Here is a 21,656-nt window from a genome sequence, read left to right as displayed (position 1 = left end):
CCAAGGCAGCATTTCTCATTTTATTAACTCAAACAGAAATAAAAATCGATAAGAACTATATAGACACTTTAAAATAATAATCATAATAATAAACACAACAAATGACTAAAACTTAAAAAATTAAATAAAAAATAAATAACATTAACAAATAAAATATTTATATCAATGACACTAAAATTAAAATAAAAACTTTCATTAGCAGGAATGGAAAATTGGAAACATATGAAGAGTTTTTTTTTTTCAGATTTTTGCAAATAAACTCATGTATTTTTAAGATGCTAAATAACATTTTGCAGCATTGAGAAAGACAAATGATCTGGACAATAATCCCAGTATTCACTAAAGGTTGTGACTCAGAATTGTAATTAATGTGTATAATTGCAACTGCAATTATGGCAAGAGCTATACCATGTTTCAAAATGCACATCTTATATATGTATGTCCATATATGTCTTTTTATAGAGTGTCATGAGCATTAATATAGCATGTATAAGGCTTACCCACCTTTTTGCTGATTTCCTTGGTGGAAAATAGTTCCCCAGTATAGATTCCTTCCTCTGCAAAGGGTTCTTCATTTGAGCTGTCTGAGGAACAGTTGATGAGATACGAAAGAAATTTTAGCATAATCTTTAATGCAGATTGTTTAAAATGAAAATTGAGAAAATGTAATGTCTAGTTTATTTAGTAAAAAAAATGCATATTGGTCTCCCAGAGCAGTAACTGCTGCAAAACAGTTGGTTCAGGTGATGCACTTGATTAAGTGTTTGCAATGCTTTTATATATCAAAAATATGTTTTTTATGTAAAATGTGTGACAGTGGTTTTGAAACAACAGCACTTGTGTATGTGCATGCATGTAAATCACCCAAAATGATGACATGAATCAAGATGAATAAACATTTTTATTGTTTACTGTCTGACAACATATCCATTTGTTCAACTTTAAATCTTAACATGATCTACATTTTGTTCATTTTGCGTCAATCAGAGACCAAACACATAAACTGTCATTGGACAGAACTGCTCATTTCAAAAGAAACCACCAAACAAAACTGTACTAAATTACAAGTACAAAATATAAAAAAAAATATGAAATAAGATAAGAGTTAATGAGGTAAAGTGCCATGTATTTCAAGGCACTGAAATGTGATTGGTAAATTAAGTGATATTTTTCTTTTTTTTCTGACTGGCTTTCTTTGTGTAAAAAAACAAACAAAAGAGGGTAATTAAGTGATTAAGGCTCTTACACAGAAATAACCATTCTCTTGGAATCCCACTTGTTTCTGTAACAGACCAAACAAGGAACAATCTTTCTTCTAATGTGACTCATTTCATTGGCGCACATTGGCTAAATTCCATTTGTGTTCCACACAAGGTCTTCATTGAGTTTTCTTCAAGTCATTCGTTTTTGTTCCTCTTGGATGCTGACGAATGGAACAAGGCTTTGCAGAGAATAAACTAACCAGAGCTGCACCTGGGAAATGTGAATATTCATTTGCAAGTGCATTGCCGGCTTCATCCACAACGTTTCGAATTCCCGAGGGAACAAGGGCTTGCAGAAGCCATAGGAATACATCCAGATGAATGCATGTGTTCACATTTAGCAGGTATGCATTGTGGGTTATGTTACATGGGCAAAAGGCAGGGTTAAAATGGATAAATAGAGCGCACCCATGGTGAGAAGGCGTGAACACAGCGGCATGGTGGGTAAGGAGTGGGAGACATGAAGGGGTATTTTTGACTAACCGTCTTCTGTGTCTGATGGGCATCTTTATCATCCCGAAGACGCTTGTTCATGTCTCTACAAAAGAGAAAGTGAGAGAATTCCAGTTACATTTGAAGATAAAGCTCCTCCTCACAGGACTTTTAACAGCCTTGATATCAAATCTCGTTATCAATGAGATGGGCTAATTCTGACAGCCTTATATTTCAGATAAGAGCAATATACACACGCCTACACTTTAACACTCATCATACTACATACTAAAGGTGTGACCATTTCAGTTGGATAGCCCTACCGGAGAAGATCCAGCTGTCTCATGAGGCTTTCCCGCTCCTTCTGCATGTTTCGGGACACTTTCAGGACTTCTCTGTAGTGAGAAACAGTCGGACATGAAAAACGCACAAGCATATCATCAGGAAACAGCAGCTTATGTTTGTTTGTTCTTTACTATTCATCATTACTTTCCTAAAACTGAAGGTTCTTTTGGTTCCATGAAGAACCTTTAACATTCATTCTACAATAAGTTCTTTACAGTGGAAAAAGGTTCTTTGAGGAACCAAAGTGCTTCATCTATTGCATTCGTTCAAACCCCCCTTTTGGAGTGTAGTAGTAATAGTAATGCAAACAATGCATTTTCACAAGTAAACCTCAAAGCGCACCTCTCTTTGCCGCTCTGCTGTTGTTTGATGGTGTTCTGTAGTTGTTGTAGTTGGCTCAGAGCGTGCTGGAGCTCCTCTCGGCTCTGGTCCAGTTGGTCCTGCAGCTGCTGGTTGATGTTCTGCAGTTGGCGGTTTTCCCTGCGAGTGTCAGCCTGATCAGTGCTTAGACTGTTGATCCTGCTCTCCAGCTACACACACACACACACACAGGTGGGGTGAGACGGAGCCTGCTGCTGGTTTAATAAATCAAACATGTTGACGAGTGAATGATGAGTCTGTACCTCTCTCTGTTTGGTGAGCGTGAACTCAAGTTCTTGTCCTCGCATCCTCAGTTCTTGCAGTAGTTGCTCTTTCTTGTCTCCTTGCTTCATGCTGTCCTTCATCACAGAGCAGACCAACATCACACCATCATCATCACCAAAATATCACATCACCCAAATCACATTACCATCATCAATATCATCATAATCATAATCCCCATGGGCAATATTATCATCAATATCATTGTCACCATTACTATCACAACAATCAACATGAACTACATGATAACCATAATCATAATCACCTTTGGTATCATAATCACAGGAACAATCATATTATCCCATCATAATCACCAATACCATTATCATAATCATCATTATTATAATAATTACATACAACCATGAACAACATTATCACCATAATCTATTTCATCATAATCACCATTGATATCATAATCACAAGGAACAATAATATTATCTCCATAATCAATATCATTGTCACCATTACTATCACAATCACCATGATCTATATGATTATCATCATCATAATCACAATCATCAACATTGGTATCATAATCACCAGGAACAGTCACATTATCAAATCATAATCACCATTATCACCATCATAATAACCATGAACAATGTTATCCCCCTAATCTATATCATCATAATTACCATCAAAATGACCATGAACATTATTCCCATCACCACAATATCACTATCACCATCACTATCATAATTATCATCACCATTGGTCTCATAATCACCAGGAACATTATCATCATCATCACCATTATCAACATCATCGTCACCATTACTACCACAATAATCACCATCATGATCACTGTCATCATTATCAACATCACATTACTATCACAATAACCATGAACTATGATTACTATCATCATAATCCCCATGAACAATATTGTCACATCATCTTTCATTACCATAATCACCATCATTACAATAACCACCATGAACAATATCATAATTTCCTCTAACACTAGGACTGTTCTCTAATAAAAATAACATTTCCCTTTCTAACGGTTTGTCAAACTTAAATCCGCGTTTCATATTTATAGTGTGTGTGTTTGTGTGCATATTTACCAGAGTTTGTCGTTTCTCTCTCTCTTCTTTTAACTGACTCTCCATGTCTTCATACATGGACCGGACCACTCTGTCATGATCTTCCTCTCTCCTGTAGGACGTTTAAACTTCAGCACATTTCATTTATCTCAAGACATGTTTATTTTACAACAAGTAAAAGAATGCAATGAAGGCTGACCTGTACAGTGCCTGTTCTAAATTGTCTCTCTCTTTGAGTGCATCCTGAAGATGAGACACAGTGTAGGAAAGAACTTCTTCCAAAACACCCAGCAGCTCAGGTTTGTCCCTCTGGAGCTCACACCACAGAGTACACAGCTCCCACTGACTAACACACGAGCAAAAGAATAAAATCATCTCTAAAACAAAAGCTCTTATAAACGTTGTGTAAAGTGCTAGTGAAAAAAGCAGAGTTTGGCCCATAAATGTTAACCTAAATGCATACAATAAGAGTATGCTGGCTTTGTCAAGCCAATATTGATCTAAACTTCAAACAGACACGCACTGCTTTCTCGATATCTTATCTGTTACACAGTGGTGACCATAGCTGTATATATTTACTTACTCTTTGAAGAGTTTATCAGCTCCCAGCTCCATGAGGATGTGTGTGAATCGGATCTCCATCGGCTCTACTCTCTCCTCTCCGACCATCTCTCCCTCTCCGCTCCTCGCTCTCTCCTCCGGCCCAGAACCAACAAGCTCTCCTAAAACAGACAGAGAGATTTCAATTAAACCATATATCATACACATTGTATACTATAGCTTACTGCATACTACTTTTAAAAAATACTATGTGAAATGGTACCAAATATGTAAAAAAAAAATGTGTTGTATATTTAATGCAGCAAGTGGTATCCAGTTATAAATCTATTAATATAATTTTCAGTCATTGAAATATTGCTGAAATAAAATATAAATATTAGACAAAAAATGTAAATGTAAATGAGAATTAGATTAGAAATGCAATTAGAAATAAGAATTGTTTTGGTAACTAACTGAAATAAATAAGTTGAAAGAAAATTACTGAAACTACAACTGAAATTATAAAATTAAAGCTACACAGAATTATACAAAAAACAAATAAAAATGACAAAAGCACAATAAAATTATGAAAACTTTAACATATAAACTTAAAAAATAAAAGTAGTTACAATGAAATTATTAATCAATTAACTTGAATTAAATACTATAATAGCATATAAATCATACTAAAATACAATTTTATTTTTTATTATGTACATTTTTAATTAAAAATAAAAAAATAATAATTATTTATACACACTTTTTATTTTATTCACACATCCACAACTTTATGATTTTATCTATATAAGCACAACTAAACATTTTTATATAACAAACTTCACACACTTTTTTTTTTTATTTTAATACACACTAACCTAGGCCCGTGTGAAACTCAAGGGGTGTGAGATAACCATTTCTGTCTCTGTCCAAACTCTCAAACACTGATTCCAGCTGCTCAGGAGACAGAGGAAGCTCTTGCTGAAGCCACTGGTGGATTTAAACATGATAAGACACATTAAACACATCCCTAGTATAAAGAAATGATATAACATAGACGTCCAGGCTCACCTGCATGTCTCTCTTTGTGATGAATCCTTTCCCCTCTTTATCACACAGCTCAAAGAGCTCTTTAGCTTTGCTCATTCTGTCCTGTCTGTCTGAGTCAGGAGAGGTCGCATCGTTTGAGGAGTGTAACCTCGCCGTCCGACTCGGCAAGGGGCTCCGCAGTCTGGAGCGGGGCGACATCTGACCACTGCCTGTCCCCTCCAGCACCACCCCGTCCTTCAACCAGCCAGACATAACTGCAGAAAGAGAGGAATAAAAATGGTAAGAAATGTGGTTAAACCATGATAAGAAAAAAAACTTGCTCTAATTGGCCACATGTGTGGCAACTAACACAAAGCAAGCCATTCTGTTGGACACTTAGTTTCTATTTTTGTTCTGTCATGCCCTCAAAGGCCCAAAATCCAGCTCCAAATGCTTGCATATTAACAACTGAATATGTTCTAAATATTGCTTAACCTAGCATTTTTATTTTTAGTAAGGATGAAAAAAAAAAAAAGCTAGATGCTAGAAATTTGTTGCTAGAATATTAACTTCACATTCTTTAATATTACTGCACTTCAACTGTGATTTAGTAAAACACTGACTGACGGTCAAAGTCAGCTTCAATACTGGAGAATGCTGAGGGCATCTGAAATATCCTGCTTCTTACATATCCACAAATAATCGTTAACCAGGCTGTTAAACAGTTCTTCAAGCAGGTCCGAGGCGCTCAATATTAGCTGGCTGTAATTCCCCCGCACTATTGACATATCACAATGACATCTGTTTATGCTGATATTATATAGCAGTTGTGATCACATGGAAGCTAAAGAAAACAGAACTACTCCTTCAGTAAATGTCCAGCCTGCTTGAGTGACCTGCTCCACGTCTGCAATAGCAGAGAAACTCGACTGATATGGGCCAGTAATGCTGATATAGGGAGCCAATGGTTGATATAATGCCAATAAAATGCGTTTACAATATCTATCTTTTTCATCTTTCGACACTACTTGACTTCATCCTAAACTAAAAAAAAAAAAAAAAAAAAACTTAATCTGTCCCTCTATCTCTCTCTCCTTCCCTTACTAGCTTGTATTTATTTGAACAATGACTGAGACTTGGTGTTACGAGCATTTGTTTGATCCAAAATAGAGCAAAACCAGTAAAATTGTGAAATATCTTTACTATTTAAAATAACTGCTTTCTATTTGAATATTTTTGTATTATTTATATACCATTATAGTATTTATGAATATTTTACATTTTAATTATATTTTTAGTTTTCATTTTAGTCAGGCGTTAGCAATTTTGTTATGTGCTTCTGTCCTTCCATTTTAGTTTTAGTAATTGTTGTATTTCAGTTAGTTTTGTTAATGATTTTTAATAGTTGTAGTTAACAATAACAACACTATACTGTATATAGTTGAATGACTTCAAGGCTAGATGCATTAAAATGTTACACAGTCGATGTGTTGGTCAATCCCTAATCAATTCACACAAATATGAGGCCTATAACATAGTTCATGATTTGATCAAATGTAAAAGTCCACAGCTATGTGACAAATTGTTACATAATCAGCAGGCTGGTGGGAAACATGGCAGCATCAAAGCACATGGGAATTTCGCAAGGATAGATGGACGTGGCATTAAGATTTTAAGACACTTCCTCTCATGCCATGAACAAATACGTCCACCAGCAACTGATGGTCATCTGTCAAATTACAATAACATTTACTCATGTAGAAATCAGGTTACTAGCGCACACATACACGTCACATTTTATTTCTCTTCAACTTTTCTGGCTTTCTGGAGATCTCCAGGATATGAACTGCAAAACAGGATGAAGTCATGTGACAGGACTGTGTGTGTGTGCACGCATGTAGAGAGGGAGTGTGTGCAAAAACAAAGTGAAATGCAAATAAAGACTTTAGCTCGGTTTACATAGACAGCATTCAGAGCTCTTGCTCATAATCACGAGTTTGTGCCAGCCATGCGGAGAGGGCAGGACACAGGGGAAATACCTCCATACTAAATGACCACAGGTCATATGAAACATGAAATATTTGCCTAATGAATTAATGGTTTGGGTTGTGGTTGGAACAAGAGCTCCGAGTGATTGTGATTGATTGAAATCAATAATATCGGGAAAGCAATATGCTCAGATCATATAAAATTGCCGAGAAGATAAAACAGGCGTCACGGCCCTGCAGAGGACACAATCACAAGGGCCCCAACAGTTAAATAAAACTTACATGAAAGAACTCTTTGGTTGGTTGAACCTTACTACAATATATATATATAGCCACAAAATATTTGGACACTTAAAACAACTGTATGTTTGCAAGTTGTTAGCCTTAATATATCATGTACACTCTAAAAAATGCTGGGTTAAATACAACTCAGTGCTGGGTAAAATGTGGACGAACTCTGTTTTGACCCAGTGGTTGGGTTAAACATTTAAACAACCAAATCGCTGGGTTTGTACATATTTTACTCAGCGCTGCGCTGTATTTAACCCAGCATTTTTTAGAGTGCAAGTTTCAGAATCATTCTGATGGTGCACTGACTTCTAATAGGCCGAATGGCTTCAGGAGTATAACAAGACACCGTCTTAAATCTAACAATTTTGGTACAGTGATCCAATGTAATTAATATATTTAAGACAGTGAGCTTCTTCACTTGCTTAACTGTAGGGGGCTGCAATGTCCCAAAAATACATAAAACTACACACAGTTGCTTCAAGTGACACAAAGTCATTGCATTAGGCATTTTCCAACACATTTGTCAAATGTTCTGCTTGAGAAGTGAGCTTGCATCATAGGCTATAGGAGACATTCTGACAATTTGTTATTTGCAATGACATTTTGCGACCTTTAAGGGCCAGTGTTTTAAAACTAAACACTGATTTTGTGATTCGAGTTATGTGCGAATCCCAAAATATATGGCATGTTTACACCTGCAATAAAGCCATAGAGGAATTGCAACACTCAAGGTCAAATAAACTTCCCTTGCTACAATTACACACCAAAATCACCTGAGAGATAAAGTCAGCCATATGTCAACTTCAGACGAGCATGTTTTTGGTCTGTGTTAAAGGAACTCATATATAACTCATATATTATGAATAAAGTCTTTTATTAACACCCACTTTCAATAAATCAAACTGAAAAACAAAAGCGGTGAAACTGCAAACCCATAAACACTCAGATATGCTCAAGAACATATGTGCAATGACCCATTCATCTACTTCTCAGAATATATTTCCATTTAATACTTCACAATATTATCAACAGAATGGAAAAGAGACATAAAAGTATTGGTACATTTAATACTTATGCACACCACCATCATATACCATGGTAAAACCAGGTACTCAAGGAGATGAAGGGCATATATAATACAATTTAGACTAAGTATAGTTCTAGAAGGGTTTTAGTAGACATTGTCCATCACTTCAGACCTCATGCATGATTTAAAACGTATGTTAACACTTTTTAATTTGTTAAGCCAGACCTTACGAAGATAAAACTGGCGTTAAATTGAATAGCAACATAATCATTCAAATGAATCAATTAAATAAAGAAACACAACATACCAGACGTGTGATGCGATGTTGCTCAGGTGTGTATCGTGTCAGGTGTGTTTGTTATATGCTGGTGTTCATCCAGCAGGGGGCAGTAGAGAACCAAGAGCCCCAGAATACCGTACCTCTTATAATACATCCTCACACAGTTTCTCATCTTGGAGGCTTCGCCAATTTGAAAAAACAGAACAGCGTTTATGAAATAAAAATGTTATTTACCTTGTAAAAAATGTTTTACAATTCAAAATAATAACAGTAGGCACATCGATACACATAAATACACAATAAAATAAACAAACGGTTAGGTTATATAACTTTAACTTGACGTAATTTATTTTATATTAGAAACGCATTAGTATTATTATTGATTTTTTTTTTACTTTAATATATATTAGGGGGAAAATACTAAAAAATATGTATTTATTCTATACGTATATTTCAGTCGTTACGGTAACCGGATCTTCGAGCCGTTGCCATGGGAGACGCGGCAGCGCTCGTGCACTGCTGTAGCTCGCGATCAGAAGCTCTCCGTGGCAATCACGAGAAATCAGGATGATTTCACGATTCAGACTGAATCAAGGGAGCTGGATTTCGACTTGCACGGGTTTAAAGGTGTGTGCGTTTGGTTAGCTGCTAGCAGTTAGCCTTTTTAGCTGGTTAAATCTCTTGTTCGTCAGCTTTGGTTTGAAGTAGTTTTGTTGAATTAATTTTATATGCTGTTGTAGAATTTCATTGTACTTAACTGAATCTGTTGATGTTATTAATTTGTACAAAATCACATACAGAAACATTCAACATGATCGATAATCACGAGAGATTTTCTTCTGTTATTATACACAATCTAATGAATTGATTGGCGATATTTCAGAAGCTGCTTAATCTCTTTGTTTAGTATGGAGTTCTGCATCTGAGGGAGATTAGAGATGCCCAGAGCACTCAGTGACATTAACCCGTAATCCCCTCACAGTGACCCGCTGCTCTTCCCTGTAACACCCGCTGAAGGGCCACAGGTGAGGACACTAACATCCAGCAGACAGACAGACAGACATAGTTAGACATTAAATAGACAGACAGACATTTAATAGGATAGATATATTTGAGATAGATCTGTAGCGAGATCAACAGATAGACATTAAATATATAGATAAAATAGACATTCAATAGATATACAGTATGTATGTGTGAGTATATATATATATATATATCTCGATCGAGAGATGGATAGACATTTTAACATTCAAAAGTTAGATTGATCGATAGACAGATTTAACAGATAGATCTATTTTATATTTCTGTTTTCTATCTAGATACAGTGGTGTGAAAAAGTGTTGGCCCCCTTCCTTGATTTTGTATTTTTTTTACATGTTTGTCACACTTTAATGTTTCAGATCATCAAACAAATTTAAATATTAATCAAAGATAACACAAGTAAACACAACGTGCAGTTTTTAAATGAAGGGAAAACAAAATCCAAACCCACATGGCCCTGTGTGGAAAAGTGCTTGCCCCAAGACTTTTGGGAAAATACTCTGTGGACTGACGAGACAGAAGTTGAACTTTCTGGAAGGTGTGTGTCCCATTACATCTGGCGTAAAAGTAACACAGCATTTCAGAAAAAGAACATCATAGCAACAGTAAAATATGGTGGTGGTAGTGTGATGGTCTGGGGCTGTTTTGCTGCTTCAGGACCTGGAAGACTTGCTGTGATAAATGAACCATGAATTCAACTGTCTACCAAAAAATCCTGAAGGACAATGTCCGGCCATCTGTTCGTGACCTCAAGCTAATGTGCCATGTGGGTTTGCATTTTGTTTTCCCTTCATTTAAAAACTGCATGTTGTGTTTACTTGTGTTATCTTTGATTAATATTTAAATTTGTTTGATGATCTGAAACATTAAAGTGTGACAAACATGTAAAAAAAATAAAAAAATCAAGGAAGGAGGCCAACACTTTTTCACACCACTGTATATAGCTAGTCAGATAGACATTTAATAGATTCAGGAGATAGACAGGCAGATATACATTTGATAGATACTTGATAGATAGAAGAGGTTTTTCTGATGTGATTTTTATCTTCTCCACACTCCATTCAGGAGGAACATCTTAACACGCTCTGATGAGGATTTCAGTTCTTCAGGAACATTAATATTCCCAGATCATCTGAATGTTTACTCATCACCGTATCCAGCATGGCTGACGCCAGGATTAAACGGCCGGTGGAACAACTCCTGGAATTATCCTCGCTGTGCTTTGGTTTTTCATGGAGTAGCAGGAAGTGAGATGGAATTTCCTCCATATAATCACAGCGAGATGATCTCCTTGTCAGGCGTCTGCTGAAGAGTTTCATATGGCGGAGGGCCGTGGAGTTGTTTTATAGTATATTCCGGATCGCTGCAGATATGCTCCAGACCAATAACTACTCGCTGGTGCTACTGATCCAGCTGGCACTGCTGACCTTTGACCTGTTCGTTAACTCCTTCAGTGAACTGCTGCGGGCCGCACCGGTCATACAGCTCGTGCTCTTCATGTGAGTGCATTACAGATTTCACAAGTCACATTATTTATAGAATCAATCTGATTTGCTTAATATTAAAAGCAGAAAATATTTAGAAAATAAGCACTTTTGTGCCATATTTTCAAAATACTATATAGACAAAATGTTCTAGAACAAGTGTGCAAAGGTTTAGCAATGGAAATGTGATGTGTTTGATTCCCAGATGAACTGATAAAATGTAAAACTTGAATGCAATGCAAGATGCTTTGAATCAAAGCAAATGCATGAATGTTTTCTAACATCATATCGGATATCTGTCTGGTTTCCGCAGAATTCAGGACATCGGCATCCTGTTTAACGTGATCATCATTCTTCTCATGATGTTCAACACATACGTGTTCCAGGTGGGGCTGGTGTCGCTGTTACTGGAGAGATTCCGAGCGCTGCTGATACTGTCTGCACTCTATCTGACTCTCAGCATCTGCTTTCACTGCTGGGTCATGGTGTGTACACACACACACACACACACACACACACACACACGCACACACACGCACGCACACACACACGCACGCACACGCACGCACACGCACACACACACATTATTACTAGATCCTACATGGACTCTGTGGGCACAGAAAGTCATTTGTAAAGTTATATTAACACCTCGCCATGTTTAAATCCATTCAGCTGCATTTTTGCAGAAATTATAATTGTATAATATTTTAATTAAAGCTAAAATAAAATTAAAATTAATAATGTTTCATTTTATTTTTAAACCCATTCTGATTATTTTGTTCTTAAATTATAGTATAATGTTAATATATAATAAAAAATAAATCTCTAAATATGTTTCTAAAATACTAATTTTCCTTCATTCTGTTCATTTCATGTTAATTTTTGTAGAAAATTGTTATTGTACTATTATTGTATATCAATTAAAAATTGATTCTTTCCCTTGTTTAAAGCCATTCTTCTGAAATTTTGTAGAAAATGATTATTGTACAATATATCAATTAAAACTTTAGATTGTGTCCAAAATTGACTTTGCAGAAAATTAATGTATAATATATAAAATATTATATATAATAAAGATTTACATTGCACTCAAAATTCTGTCCATATTTGTATTTCTAGAATTCTAATTTTCCCTCATTCTGTTCATTTCCTGTCAGAACCTGAGGTGGATGGAGTCCAATCGTTTCGTGTGGACGGACGGTCTGCAGGTTCTCTTTGTGTTCCAGAGACTGGGTAAGCCGGCCGTTAGACGTTAGCCAAACTCCCAATTGGATTTCACGTGAGGATCACTGTCAATCTCGTCAAGAGCCCCTCAATTCCTTACTGTATGTTTGGAGTTACAGGCCTAACCTTTCTCTCTCATGACACTAAAGCTGTTGTAGAGGTGTGATCAAACCAGAGGCACAATTTTCTTCCACTCAGACAGTTAATCGCTCTTTACTATTTAGCAGTTTTGCTGTTTCCATAGAAGTTAACCACTGCCTGTTGATGGTTTTGTGTCTCCCCAGCTGCTGTGTTGTATTACTACTTCTACAAACGCACAACCGAGTATCTGGGAGACCCCAGACTTTACGAAGATTCCCCGTGGCTCCGTGACGCATTCGCTAAAGCGCGACAGTGAAACGAAACGCCTGGAAACCAACCCAAAATGGTGCACGGGGGACGTTAACGTTGTGCAATACAACACATGACCAAAGCATTTTAAGAAACAAAACAGATGGACTCATTCAGAGCCCCACCACCATAAACTTCTGAATTGTAGGAAAGAGCCAAGATGGCTTCCATGGAGCACATTGGCGACTGGAGAGATCTCATTTTGTGTTTTTAATGACGTCTGATGTCTGAATGTCTCTAAACACATCTTAGTACAATAGTACAAATGATCTTAATGCCCGCACCAGGTGTAAAACTACAACTATCATAAATTGCTTCTTACATGTTGGTTGCGTAGACATCTTGTTGAGTAACGTAGTACGTACTATAATGTCTTTTTATATGGTTCTGGATCATTGCTTGAGCAGCGTTTGATCGTACAGTCGAACTACGAGAGATTTCGTTCACTTCGGTTTGCCTTTGAAACGACGAGTGGTATTTGGTCTCAAGGAATCGTGTGAATTTTTGTTTGTGACTTTTTTTTAAATATACTGTTTAATATTTTCATAAACATCCTCCAAGTGACACACGTTCGGTATATTTTGAGTAAATAGTCGACAGAGCATCAACAAAGTGCCTCACTGTTCACCCAACACTACTCAAAGTGAGTAAACAGAAGAACGCCAGTGCACTTGTTATGCCGAAATCGAGATCGTATTTTTCTGTCAAAATGTTGTACTAATAAACATTTTCCATTGGCCTGATTTGTATCTCTTATGTAAATAGGAAATAAAGCATAAGTGTTCTTTAAGAAACAGTTCAACCAAAATTGAAAATTTATTATGGACTGGAGAGATGTGGATTACTTCTGGATTAGCTGTTTAGACTCTCATTCTGACGGCACCCATTCACTGAAGAGGATTCATTGGTGAGCAAGTGATGTAATGCTACATTTCTCTAAATCTGTTCTGATGAAGAAACAAACTCATCTACATCTTGGATGGCCTGGGGGAGAGTAAATATTTTTTTTCCATGAACTATTCCTTTTAGTCTCCTGGTCCTTGAAAGAACAACACCTGAGCATTTCTCTAAATCTGATCCGATTAACAATTTTTTGGGTGAACTGTTTCTTTCAGTCGTCATGGCATATGTCTGTAGTCGCTTTATCTCTGAGACAGGTGACGATCTCCACGCTGACAGACTGTTCTATTCTGATCAGTCAGATTAAGCTTGGATTGGGGTTTTACGCTCCACAAACAGCCTGCAGGACACAAATAGCATGCTATGTTTTCAAATACCCAGCCAACTCTCTCCTCACATCCTGTACAACAATCAGGAACATACTGATGTTAACAGGAAACCGTACAAAACACCAATTAAAGGAATAGTTCAGCCCAAAATTTTTATTTTAAAATGCACTCACCCCCAGGTCATCCAAGGTGTAGATGGTATGCTTCATCAGATTTGGAGAAATGTAGCAATGCATCACTTGCTCAGCAATGGATCCTCTGTAGTGAATGGGTGCCGTCAGAATGAGAGTCCAAACAGCTGATAAAAAAATCACAATAATCCACACCACTCCAGTCCATCAGTTAATGTCTTGTGAAGCCAAAAGCTGTGTTTGTCAGAAACAAATGAATTACTAATTAATCAGATGAAGCACTGTTGGTGAAGCCCTGCTTGACATGATGCTGTGTGAAAAATAATGACTGATTGTATAATATTTTTTCTATGATTGCTATTAATTAAAATAATATTATTTTAATTATAAAGTATCCTATTGTTTAGGATTACACGCATGGAATATTTTTAATGTGAATGAAATATACATGTATTTAGCAGATACTTTTATCAGAGTGACTTACAAAGAAAGTCAAACACATGAAAATGTCTAAATATAGAGATTTAAATAAGGAAAATAATCCTCAAGTACGAAAATATCTCTAACAGTGGACACATCAAATGAAAACCAAGAATCATTTTTGATTTTTTAAACAAAAACTGTTTTTATTTGTGAAATATTAACCCACAATCCCGCCCATCATGCCAGTGCAAACTCCATCCAAAATCCCAGTGCTTCTGCTGTAAAGTCTGAAGTCCCGCAAAAAATGTTCTGATCACCTTGGAATGTTTTCCTGTAGCCTACATGTCATTTCCTCAACCTGATGAACACAAATACAACAGATGTCATAAATATAGTCTGTGGCCAGCCTGGAAAATTGGGATTGCAGTTACTGTAATTTTAATTTAATAATTTTTTGCCAAAAGTATTGGGTCACTAATGAACAGGTTTGACTACTTTAGTAATTTCCATGAGTACAAATCTTAACGTTTAACCATATAATGATATTTTAGGGAACTGTATGCTTTAAAAAAAGAGTTTGGACAGGACTCCTTAAACTTATTTTATTCCAAGGCAACTTTTTCATTGTCATGTAAATTTAAATAAACTAAAATTGAAATAATAAATAAAAATCATATAGACATTTAGAAATAATAAAAATGATGAAACAACAAAATTACCAAATCTTTAACTAAAATTAAATTTAAAAAATAACTAATTCAAGATATTAATAAAAAAGTAATATTTAGAAGCCTGTTTCCACTGCGGAGTAAAAAAGTAATTGTGATTTTTTCTTATATTAAAATAAAATAAAAACCATAAAAAAAAACTTGTTGCTTAAAATAAATTTTAACTGAAATTAACTAAAAAACTTGTTTTATTCCTAGGCAACATTGCTGATTTTGATTACGTTTAACTTTGTTTACAAAAATAAACAAAAATGTAAACTTTAATTAAAATAAAATTCAAACAATTAACCAAAACGGTAATATTTGGAAGTCCGTAATTGCAATTTTGAGGGTTTGTTCCTTAGAATTCTGTTTTCATCTCACGATTCATGTTTGTTTCGTATCTGACATGGAATAAAATATAAAAAAGGTAATTGCAGCACTTTTATCTCACAATTCTTCTCTCAATTCCGAATTGTAAGATATAAGCTCAGAATTGAGAGAAGAGAGTTTAAATGGCGAGATAAAAATATTGTAATTACCTTTTTTATCTCATAAAAAATAAAGTGTAATAACAGCTGAAGAGTGTAAAGACACTCACTTTCAGACATAAATGCCGACCCACAGTAAGAGGAACAGAACGCCGAAGCCCATGAAGAGCGACGCCACCAGAGAAATGAGCAGCTCTTTGTACAGATCTCGCGTGTACTTCGTGGATGTTACTTCGTATCTGAGAGACAGTCAGGGATGCAAATATACAAACATTCAGGCTAAAATTTACAAGCACCTTTCTGATTACAAAATGCAAATCTGTGAATAGCGAAGGATACACAAAGAACCAGGCGGTGAAGAACATGCCGATGGCCAGCAGCACTACAGTGAGGTGAGGAAACACGGCTGGGTTCACCGGACTGGTGTATCTCGTCATGGCTTCCAACTCCTGCACAGACAATCAGTCACTTACACATTAGTGGACATGACTACTGACAAAACAGAATAAACTAGAACAACAACACAAAGAGTACATAAAGAAGCTGGAAACAACAGGAGTACAAAAGTATAATATCCATATCAGCTGAACTCACATTAGTTTTCCAGTGCGGATTAAAAAGACATCATTTTTAAACAGAAGAATTCTGAACAGAAACATGGATTAAACTTTAACAAAATAGCTAATAGATATATAAAACACAAATGTGACCCTGGAGCACAAAACCAGTCTTAAGTCACTGGGGTATATTTGTAGCAATAGCCAACAATGCATTGTATGGGTCAAAATTATAGATTTTTTTTTTAATAATCATTAGGATATTAAGTAAAGTGTACGTTCCATGAAGATATTTAGTAAATTTCCTACTGTAAATATATCAAAACGTAATTTTTGATTAGTAATATGTATTGCTAAGGACAACTTTAAAGGTGATTTTCTCAATATTTAGATTTTTTTGCACCCTCAGATTCCAGATTTTCAAATAGTTGCATCTCAGCCAAATATTGTCCAAACCATACATCAAAAGATTATTTATTCAGGTTATAGTTATCGATTTAAACAAAAATGGACCCTTATGACTGGTTTTGTGGTCCAGGGTCACAAATATGAAACCTGACAATTACTGCAACCTAGATGTATAACATTATTACAAGTTCACATGAAGCTTATACATAGACATTTATTACTAAATATGCATATTATACTTTGGATAACGCCATTATCTGTGCCTATAGTGCAAAAAAAGCTTCAGCAGTTCACAGACTCCTGACTGTTGCTAACAGCTAAAGCTAACAGTTACCAACCGCTTCAATTTAACAAGACGAGCGATTAAAGAAAATACTAGACGCGTTATTGACCGTTTCAGACTCTCTGACATTTAAGAAACACAATATATGCTGTAAAATCATGCTAATTTACCATCGTGTGACAGTTAAAGGCAGAATCTGTCCGACCGGAAGAAGAGCAAGAACAGTCAGCCACGTACGTGAACTAGTGACCGGAAGAGGAGTGACTGACAGTACAATACAAAATAAAAGCCCCAACGCTCCATAGTTCTTCTTCTTCTTGTTTAATGGCGATTAACTCCTAAGCAGCATTATCACGCTCCATAGTTTTCTGAGAAATTTGTATTTTCATTGACTGTCACACAAGGAAGAATTAAAATTTAGTATCCAGAAAAATATTTATTTAATTTATGCATCATGCATTTTTAATATGACATCAGTACACATGTCAAAAAAGTGAGACAAATTATGCAGACGAACTAAAAATAACGATTATGTATCAATATACAACAGAGGCTTTCAGAAAGCTCAGAAAAAGCAATGAAAATGAGACCAAACACAACAGTGAATCAACAGTTTTTAATATTTTAGTTCATACCGCGCTTTAAGCCATAAAGGTAAACATAAGACAGTTTTTTTTTTTTGTCCTTTGGTGGTATAATCAGTTTTCTGTAATTTTATACCCATTGATAAACAGGGAATGGTGTTTCACCCCACTTAAAACAAGTTTGAAAATGTTACAAATAAAAAATGCATTGTTTTTAATCAATTATGATCGACAGATAACTAACAAATCAAAAATGTAGTAAAATTATATTATAAAAACGAATTTAATGACGAGTAAAAAGAACAGAAATAAAAGATTGTGTTGTACATAATGAAAGATATGAGTTATAACATAATAAAAACCAAACAGAATTCTCACAAGAACATTTAAAAGACATTTTATATATTACAGAGTATTTAAACAGTTTTAGATGTCACCGAAACATTAGAAAAACATATTTACAGTGCATAGTCTGGAAGTGCTCCCACAAGAGGCTGGTTTATTCAGGACAGAATATGTGATATTCCCAATGATTTTTAAAAAATAACCATATATTAGATTTCATCCCAGATGTTTTTTATACTCAGAAGCAGTATCATGGATTAGTATGGCATTATGGAAATTGTAATTTTAGTGCACAACATTTCAGTCAACACTTTCTTGGTTCTCTTCATGATTTGACCAGAATCACCCAGCCTTACAAAGACTACATTATGGCTTTCCTTAATACTTTAAAATATTCAAACAATATCTAGAACATCAAAATGTTACGTGGACAAGGATAAGAAGCAAACAGAGACAAAAAGACTCCATGGTGTTGAAATTTACATAGTGCTGGATTACATGAAAGACAATAAATCTGCTCATTTTTCTTCTCGAAAAAAACTAAATAAAAAAGGGGGAGGGGGCATCTTAAAGACAATTAAATTAGAATGAGTTTTATTTAGTAACACTGGAAATTTGGGACATTGTCTGACAAATTCTCTGATCAAAAGTGATGTTTAGACAAATAATGTTCAGATGAAACTGTACAAGAATATACTGCAAAAAAAAAAAAAAAAAAAAGAATATACTGCATATATACTGCTCTAAAGATTTATTTTGAACACAATCATTGGTTATGGATAATATAAAGTATAGTATGCATATAGCAGCATACAAAAGTTAGAACAATGCATTAAAAAAGAAGGAAAGGGAAAGAAATAAGTGACAAAAGTAATGTAGTAAAACTCAATATGAAGTGTTTAAAATGATCCAGTGTTTTTGCCACAGCGTTTGTGATTGCTGTTGGTTCCACATCTTTTTTTAAAGAAATCCAGTGCTTTTATTTATGGTTCCTCGTTTCTTTCTTTCTTGAGATGAGCTGATATCTTTACCTCAGTAACTATTCATACTTTCAACACCTGTATACCTGTATCTTAACTGTATCTCTCCAGTGGACGCGACAGCAGAAACGTTTATTATTGCTAAAATCCTCCATAGTGTTTGACAGCAGTTATGGGAAGCTTAACAAAACATGAGGTAAACAACCCGATTTGCATAATCATTAATAATGAGCTGGTGCAGTTAAAGCCATTTCCAGTGTATAAATAGTCAGTGGTCAAGAAAAAAAACTAAATACAGATAGTCTATTATAAAGGCCACTGTTTAAAACTGACATAAGAATGCGGAAGAATGCTCCTAGCTAAGCAAGAAGCAGATTTGGACAAATTTATAACACTAACCATCAGAATGAGAGTCCAAACAGCTGATAAAAATACCACAAGTAATCCACACCACTATTTGAAGCCAAAGGCTGCATGTTTGTAAGAAACAAATCCATCAAGACATTTCAACTTTAAATCGTTACTTCTGACCAAAATATGAGTCCATAATTCATAATTCACGCTTCCTGCTCTGTTGTTCTCTCACATCAAAATCCATCAATATATTTGTTTAGAGCCGTTATGGACTGTTTTTGCTTGTAAATGGTGTTTGATTCATGCACATTTCTCTCCTGAGTCAGACTAGATGACTTTTTCACTGGAATTTATGTGTAAATTACATTATAATTTAATTAATTACATTAATAATGTAAACAAAGGTAATTATGTGTTATTATGGACTATTTTGGCCAGAAGCAACGGTATGAAGTTAAAAATGCCTTTATGATGGATTTGTTTCTGACAAACACAGCTTTTCACTTCATAAGCCATTAACTGATGGACTGGAGTGGTGTGGATTACTTGTGATGTTTTTATCAGCTGTTTGGACTCTCATTCTGACGGCACCCATTCACTGCAGAGGATCCATTGCTGAGCAAGTGATAGAATGCTATACATTTCTCCAAATCTGATGAAGAAACAAACTCATCTACATCTTGAATGGCCTGAGAGTGTGTACATTTTCAGCAAATTTTCATTTTTGGATGAAATATTGTTTTAAAAGTCATTAAACTGTTGACATGTCAACAAACTAGTTTAACGACATTTAAAGGAAATGCAAATAATGTGCACTGATTCCTGTGGAATAATTGATGAATCGTGCACAAAAATGTGTTTTAAGAAAGTAAATAAGGTCCTTTTTGATTTCTTGTAACAGTCAATTTTACATTAAGACTAGGCTAGAGAAAAGACTACAGAACATGAGCTCCACCCAACAGTTCCTCACTGGTATCTGTTTATATTATATCTTGGCAAATCAAAAGGCATTTTAATAAGTAAATGTGTGTGTGTGTGTGCAAGACTGTATACAAGTAGTAATATATAATCAAGGTTAAGGCTAAAGCCCAAAGTATACTTCACTTTTTACGCGTACGCGAGGGACAGCGTACAGTGAGAGTGACACCTCCCGATTTTTGTAACCACAGGTACTTTGGAAACTCAGGTCACACATGCGCACTGAAGTTACTTTGCAGTAATCAGTTTTTCCACATGGTGGCAACACTGTCCCGGGCCGTTGTTTCACAGTACAAAACGAAACTAAAGAGACGGACAATGACAACAAAATAGCGGAGACTGCAATAACAGACGCTCACATTGATGAGCGCTTGTGAGCGAGAGGGTATGAGACAGCTCAGCTTTGGTATAAATAGTTCAAAAATATTTGTTATCAGTCATGACTTAACGGGCAGACACTGAACATGGATGAAGCTTTCTAGAGTGCATGTGTCAACCCCCCGCATTCGCGCACAACTTCAAATGGAGTATACTTCGAAAGGCTATGCGTTCGACTGTACACATACGCTAGCGTTCGCGTACAAAAACGAAGTATACTTCGTGATCTCTGAATTTTTTTTTTTTTTTTTTAATGCTCATTTTTCTTTTCGCTTTGGACAAATACGCGCAGAACAAACACAGTGTTTTTATCAGCTCGCCCAGATAAAACAGTCTTTGAATATGGGGCAGCGATGCGTGTGGACACAGAAGTCGAAGCTGAATAGCATGAACCTTGACACTGCTTAGCATGTGGTTTGAATGAGGAAACTGTACTCAGAGCATCGAGAGGACACGACGTCGTCTTCACTGCTACATCCTGTATGACTCTGTAAACAAAAAGGTTAAATGGTTAACTTACCCATCACACTGAAACAGAGTCTTAACCATGCACAATAAAAATGCATGACAGATCATTTCAGAACTGGGAAGTCTGATTCATTTTTGTGAACTGATTCCTTTGCACAGTTCATGTGAATCAAGCAGTTCAAAAGTATTCAGACACACTGAAAGAGCAAGAGATGAACCATACGTATGTGAAGTTCACTCACTGAATGTGATACTCGGAAATTGTAGGTGACCTCTTGAAAAGGCATAACAGGAAGTGACCACAGGTGGCTGGTCCCCT

At 35.6% G+C, this 21,656-nt stretch overlaps 4 protein-coding genes across 10 annotated transcripts in view; 1 reads left to right on the top strand and 3 right to left on the bottom strand.

The window, feature by feature from the left end:
* Window positions 1-883: 883 nt before the first annotated feature.
* cracr2b (calcium release activated channel regulator 2B) lies at window positions 884-8,952 on the bottom strand. The gene is made up of 10 exons (XM_079412414.1): window positions 8,907-8,952; window positions 5,336-5,568; window positions 5,143-5,254; window positions 4,311-4,449; window positions 3,927-4,073; window positions 3,749-3,839; window positions 2,663-2,758; window positions 2,382-2,569; window positions 2,018-2,089; window positions 884-1,800 (listed from the first exon to the last, which is right to left on the bottom strand). The coding sequence occupies exons 2-10, from the start codon at window positions 5,564-5,566 to the stop codon at window positions 1,647-1,649; spliced, it is 1,230 nt and encodes a 409-aa protein (XP_079268540.1). The 5' UTR covers window positions 5,567-5,568; window positions 8,907-8,952; the 3' UTR covers window positions 884-1,646.
* A 389-nt stretch (window positions 8,953-9,341) lies between these two features.
* tmem138 (transmembrane protein 138) lies at window positions 9,342-13,808 on the top strand. Of its 3 annotated transcripts, none has more exons than XM_079411687.1 (6): window positions 9,342-9,506; window positions 9,763-9,904; window positions 10,989-11,422; window positions 11,721-11,892; window positions 12,565-12,640; window positions 12,916-13,763. In XM_079411687.1, exons 3-6 carry the CDS (start codon window positions 11,295-11,297, stop codon window positions 13,026-13,028), a joined length of 489 nt encoding a protein of 162 aa, XP_079267813.1. In that variant the 5' UTR covers window positions 9,342-9,506; window positions 9,763-9,904; window positions 10,989-11,294; the 3' UTR covers window positions 13,029-13,763. The 3 variants fall into 3 exon arrangements, with proteins under 3 accessions (XP_079267813.1, XP_079267812.1, XP_079267811.1); XM_079411685.1 differs by having other exon boundaries at window positions 9,371-9,506; window positions 9,787-9,904; window positions 12,916-13,808; XM_079411686.1 differs by having other exon boundaries at window positions 9,352-9,904.
* Window positions 13,809-14,794: 986 nt separating this feature from the next.
* On the bottom strand, window positions 14,795-17,512 carry tmem258 (transmembrane protein 258). Its single transcript, XM_079411791.1, has 4 exons — window positions 17,421-17,512; window positions 16,342-16,451; window positions 16,113-16,241; window positions 14,795-15,162 (listed from the first exon to the last, which is right to left on the bottom strand). The coding sequence occupies exons 1-3, from the start codon at window positions 17,421-17,423 to the stop codon at window positions 16,115-16,117; spliced, it is 240 nt and encodes a 79-aa protein (XP_079267917.1). The 5' UTR covers window positions 17,424-17,512; the 3' UTR covers window positions 14,795-15,162; window positions 16,113-16,114.
* Window positions 17,513-21,121: 3,609 nt separating this feature from the next.
* Window positions 21,122-21,656, bottom strand: part of myrf (myelin regulatory factor) — a 42,305-nt gene continuing 41,770 nt past the window's right edge. For 3 of the 5 annotated variants that reach the window (XM_079412295.1, XM_079412296.1, XM_079412297.1), the window contains exons 25-26: window positions 21,580-21,654; window positions 21,122-21,357 (exon numbers count right to left, since the gene is read on the bottom strand). In XM_079412295.1, the coding sequence (XP_079268421.1) occupies window positions 21,274-21,357; window positions 21,580-21,654 (159 nt within the window). In that variant the 3' untranslated portion in view covers window positions 21,122-21,273. The remainder of the gene's footprint in view (window positions 21,358-21,579; window positions 21,655-21,656) is intronic. The other 2 variants (XM_079412293.1, XM_079412294.1) reach the window with 1 other exon arrangement.

The sequence above is a fragment of the Barbus barbus genome (genome assembly GCF_936440315.1).
Source record: "Barbus barbus genome assembly, chromosome: 48".
NCBI lineage: Eukaryota > Metazoa > Chordata > Actinopteri > Cypriniformes > Cyprinidae > Barbus > Barbus barbus.
The sequence above is the reverse complement of the archived record's forward strand: the minus strand, read 5'-3'. Positions and strand labels throughout refer to the sequence as shown.

Bases quoted from the DNA above. Each gene is read 5' to 3' on its own strand.
- cracr2b (XM_079412414.1), bottom strand. From the start codon at position 5,566: ATGTCTGGCTGGTTGAAGGACGGGGTGGTGCTGGAGGGGACAGGCAGT. The intron at 2,759-3,748 runs GTAAATATGCAC...TCTGTGATGAAG, and splicing joins GAGAGAAACGACAAACTCTG to GACAGCATGAAGCAAGGAGA. The intron at 1,801-2,017 runs GTAGGGCTATCC...TCTCTTTTGTAG, and splicing joins AGACAGCTGGATCTTCTCCG to AGACATGAACAAGCGTCTTC.
- tmem138 (XM_079411685.1), top strand. From the start codon at position 11,295: ATGCTCCAGACCAATAACTACTCGCTGGTGCTACTGATCCAGCTGGCA. The intron at 11,423-11,720 runs GTGAGTGCATTA...TGGTTTCCGCAG, and splicing joins ATACAGCTCGTGCTCTTCAT to AATTCAGGACATCGGCATCC. The intron at 11,893-12,564 runs GTGTGTACACAC...ATTTCCTGTCAG, and splicing joins GCTTTCACTGCTGGGTCATG to AACCTGAGGTGGATGGAGTC.
- tmem258 (XM_079411791.1), bottom strand. The intron at 16,242-16,341 runs GTATCCTTCGCT...ACTGTCTCTCAG, and splicing joins TTCACCGCCTGGTTCTTTGT to ATACGAAGTAACATCCACGA.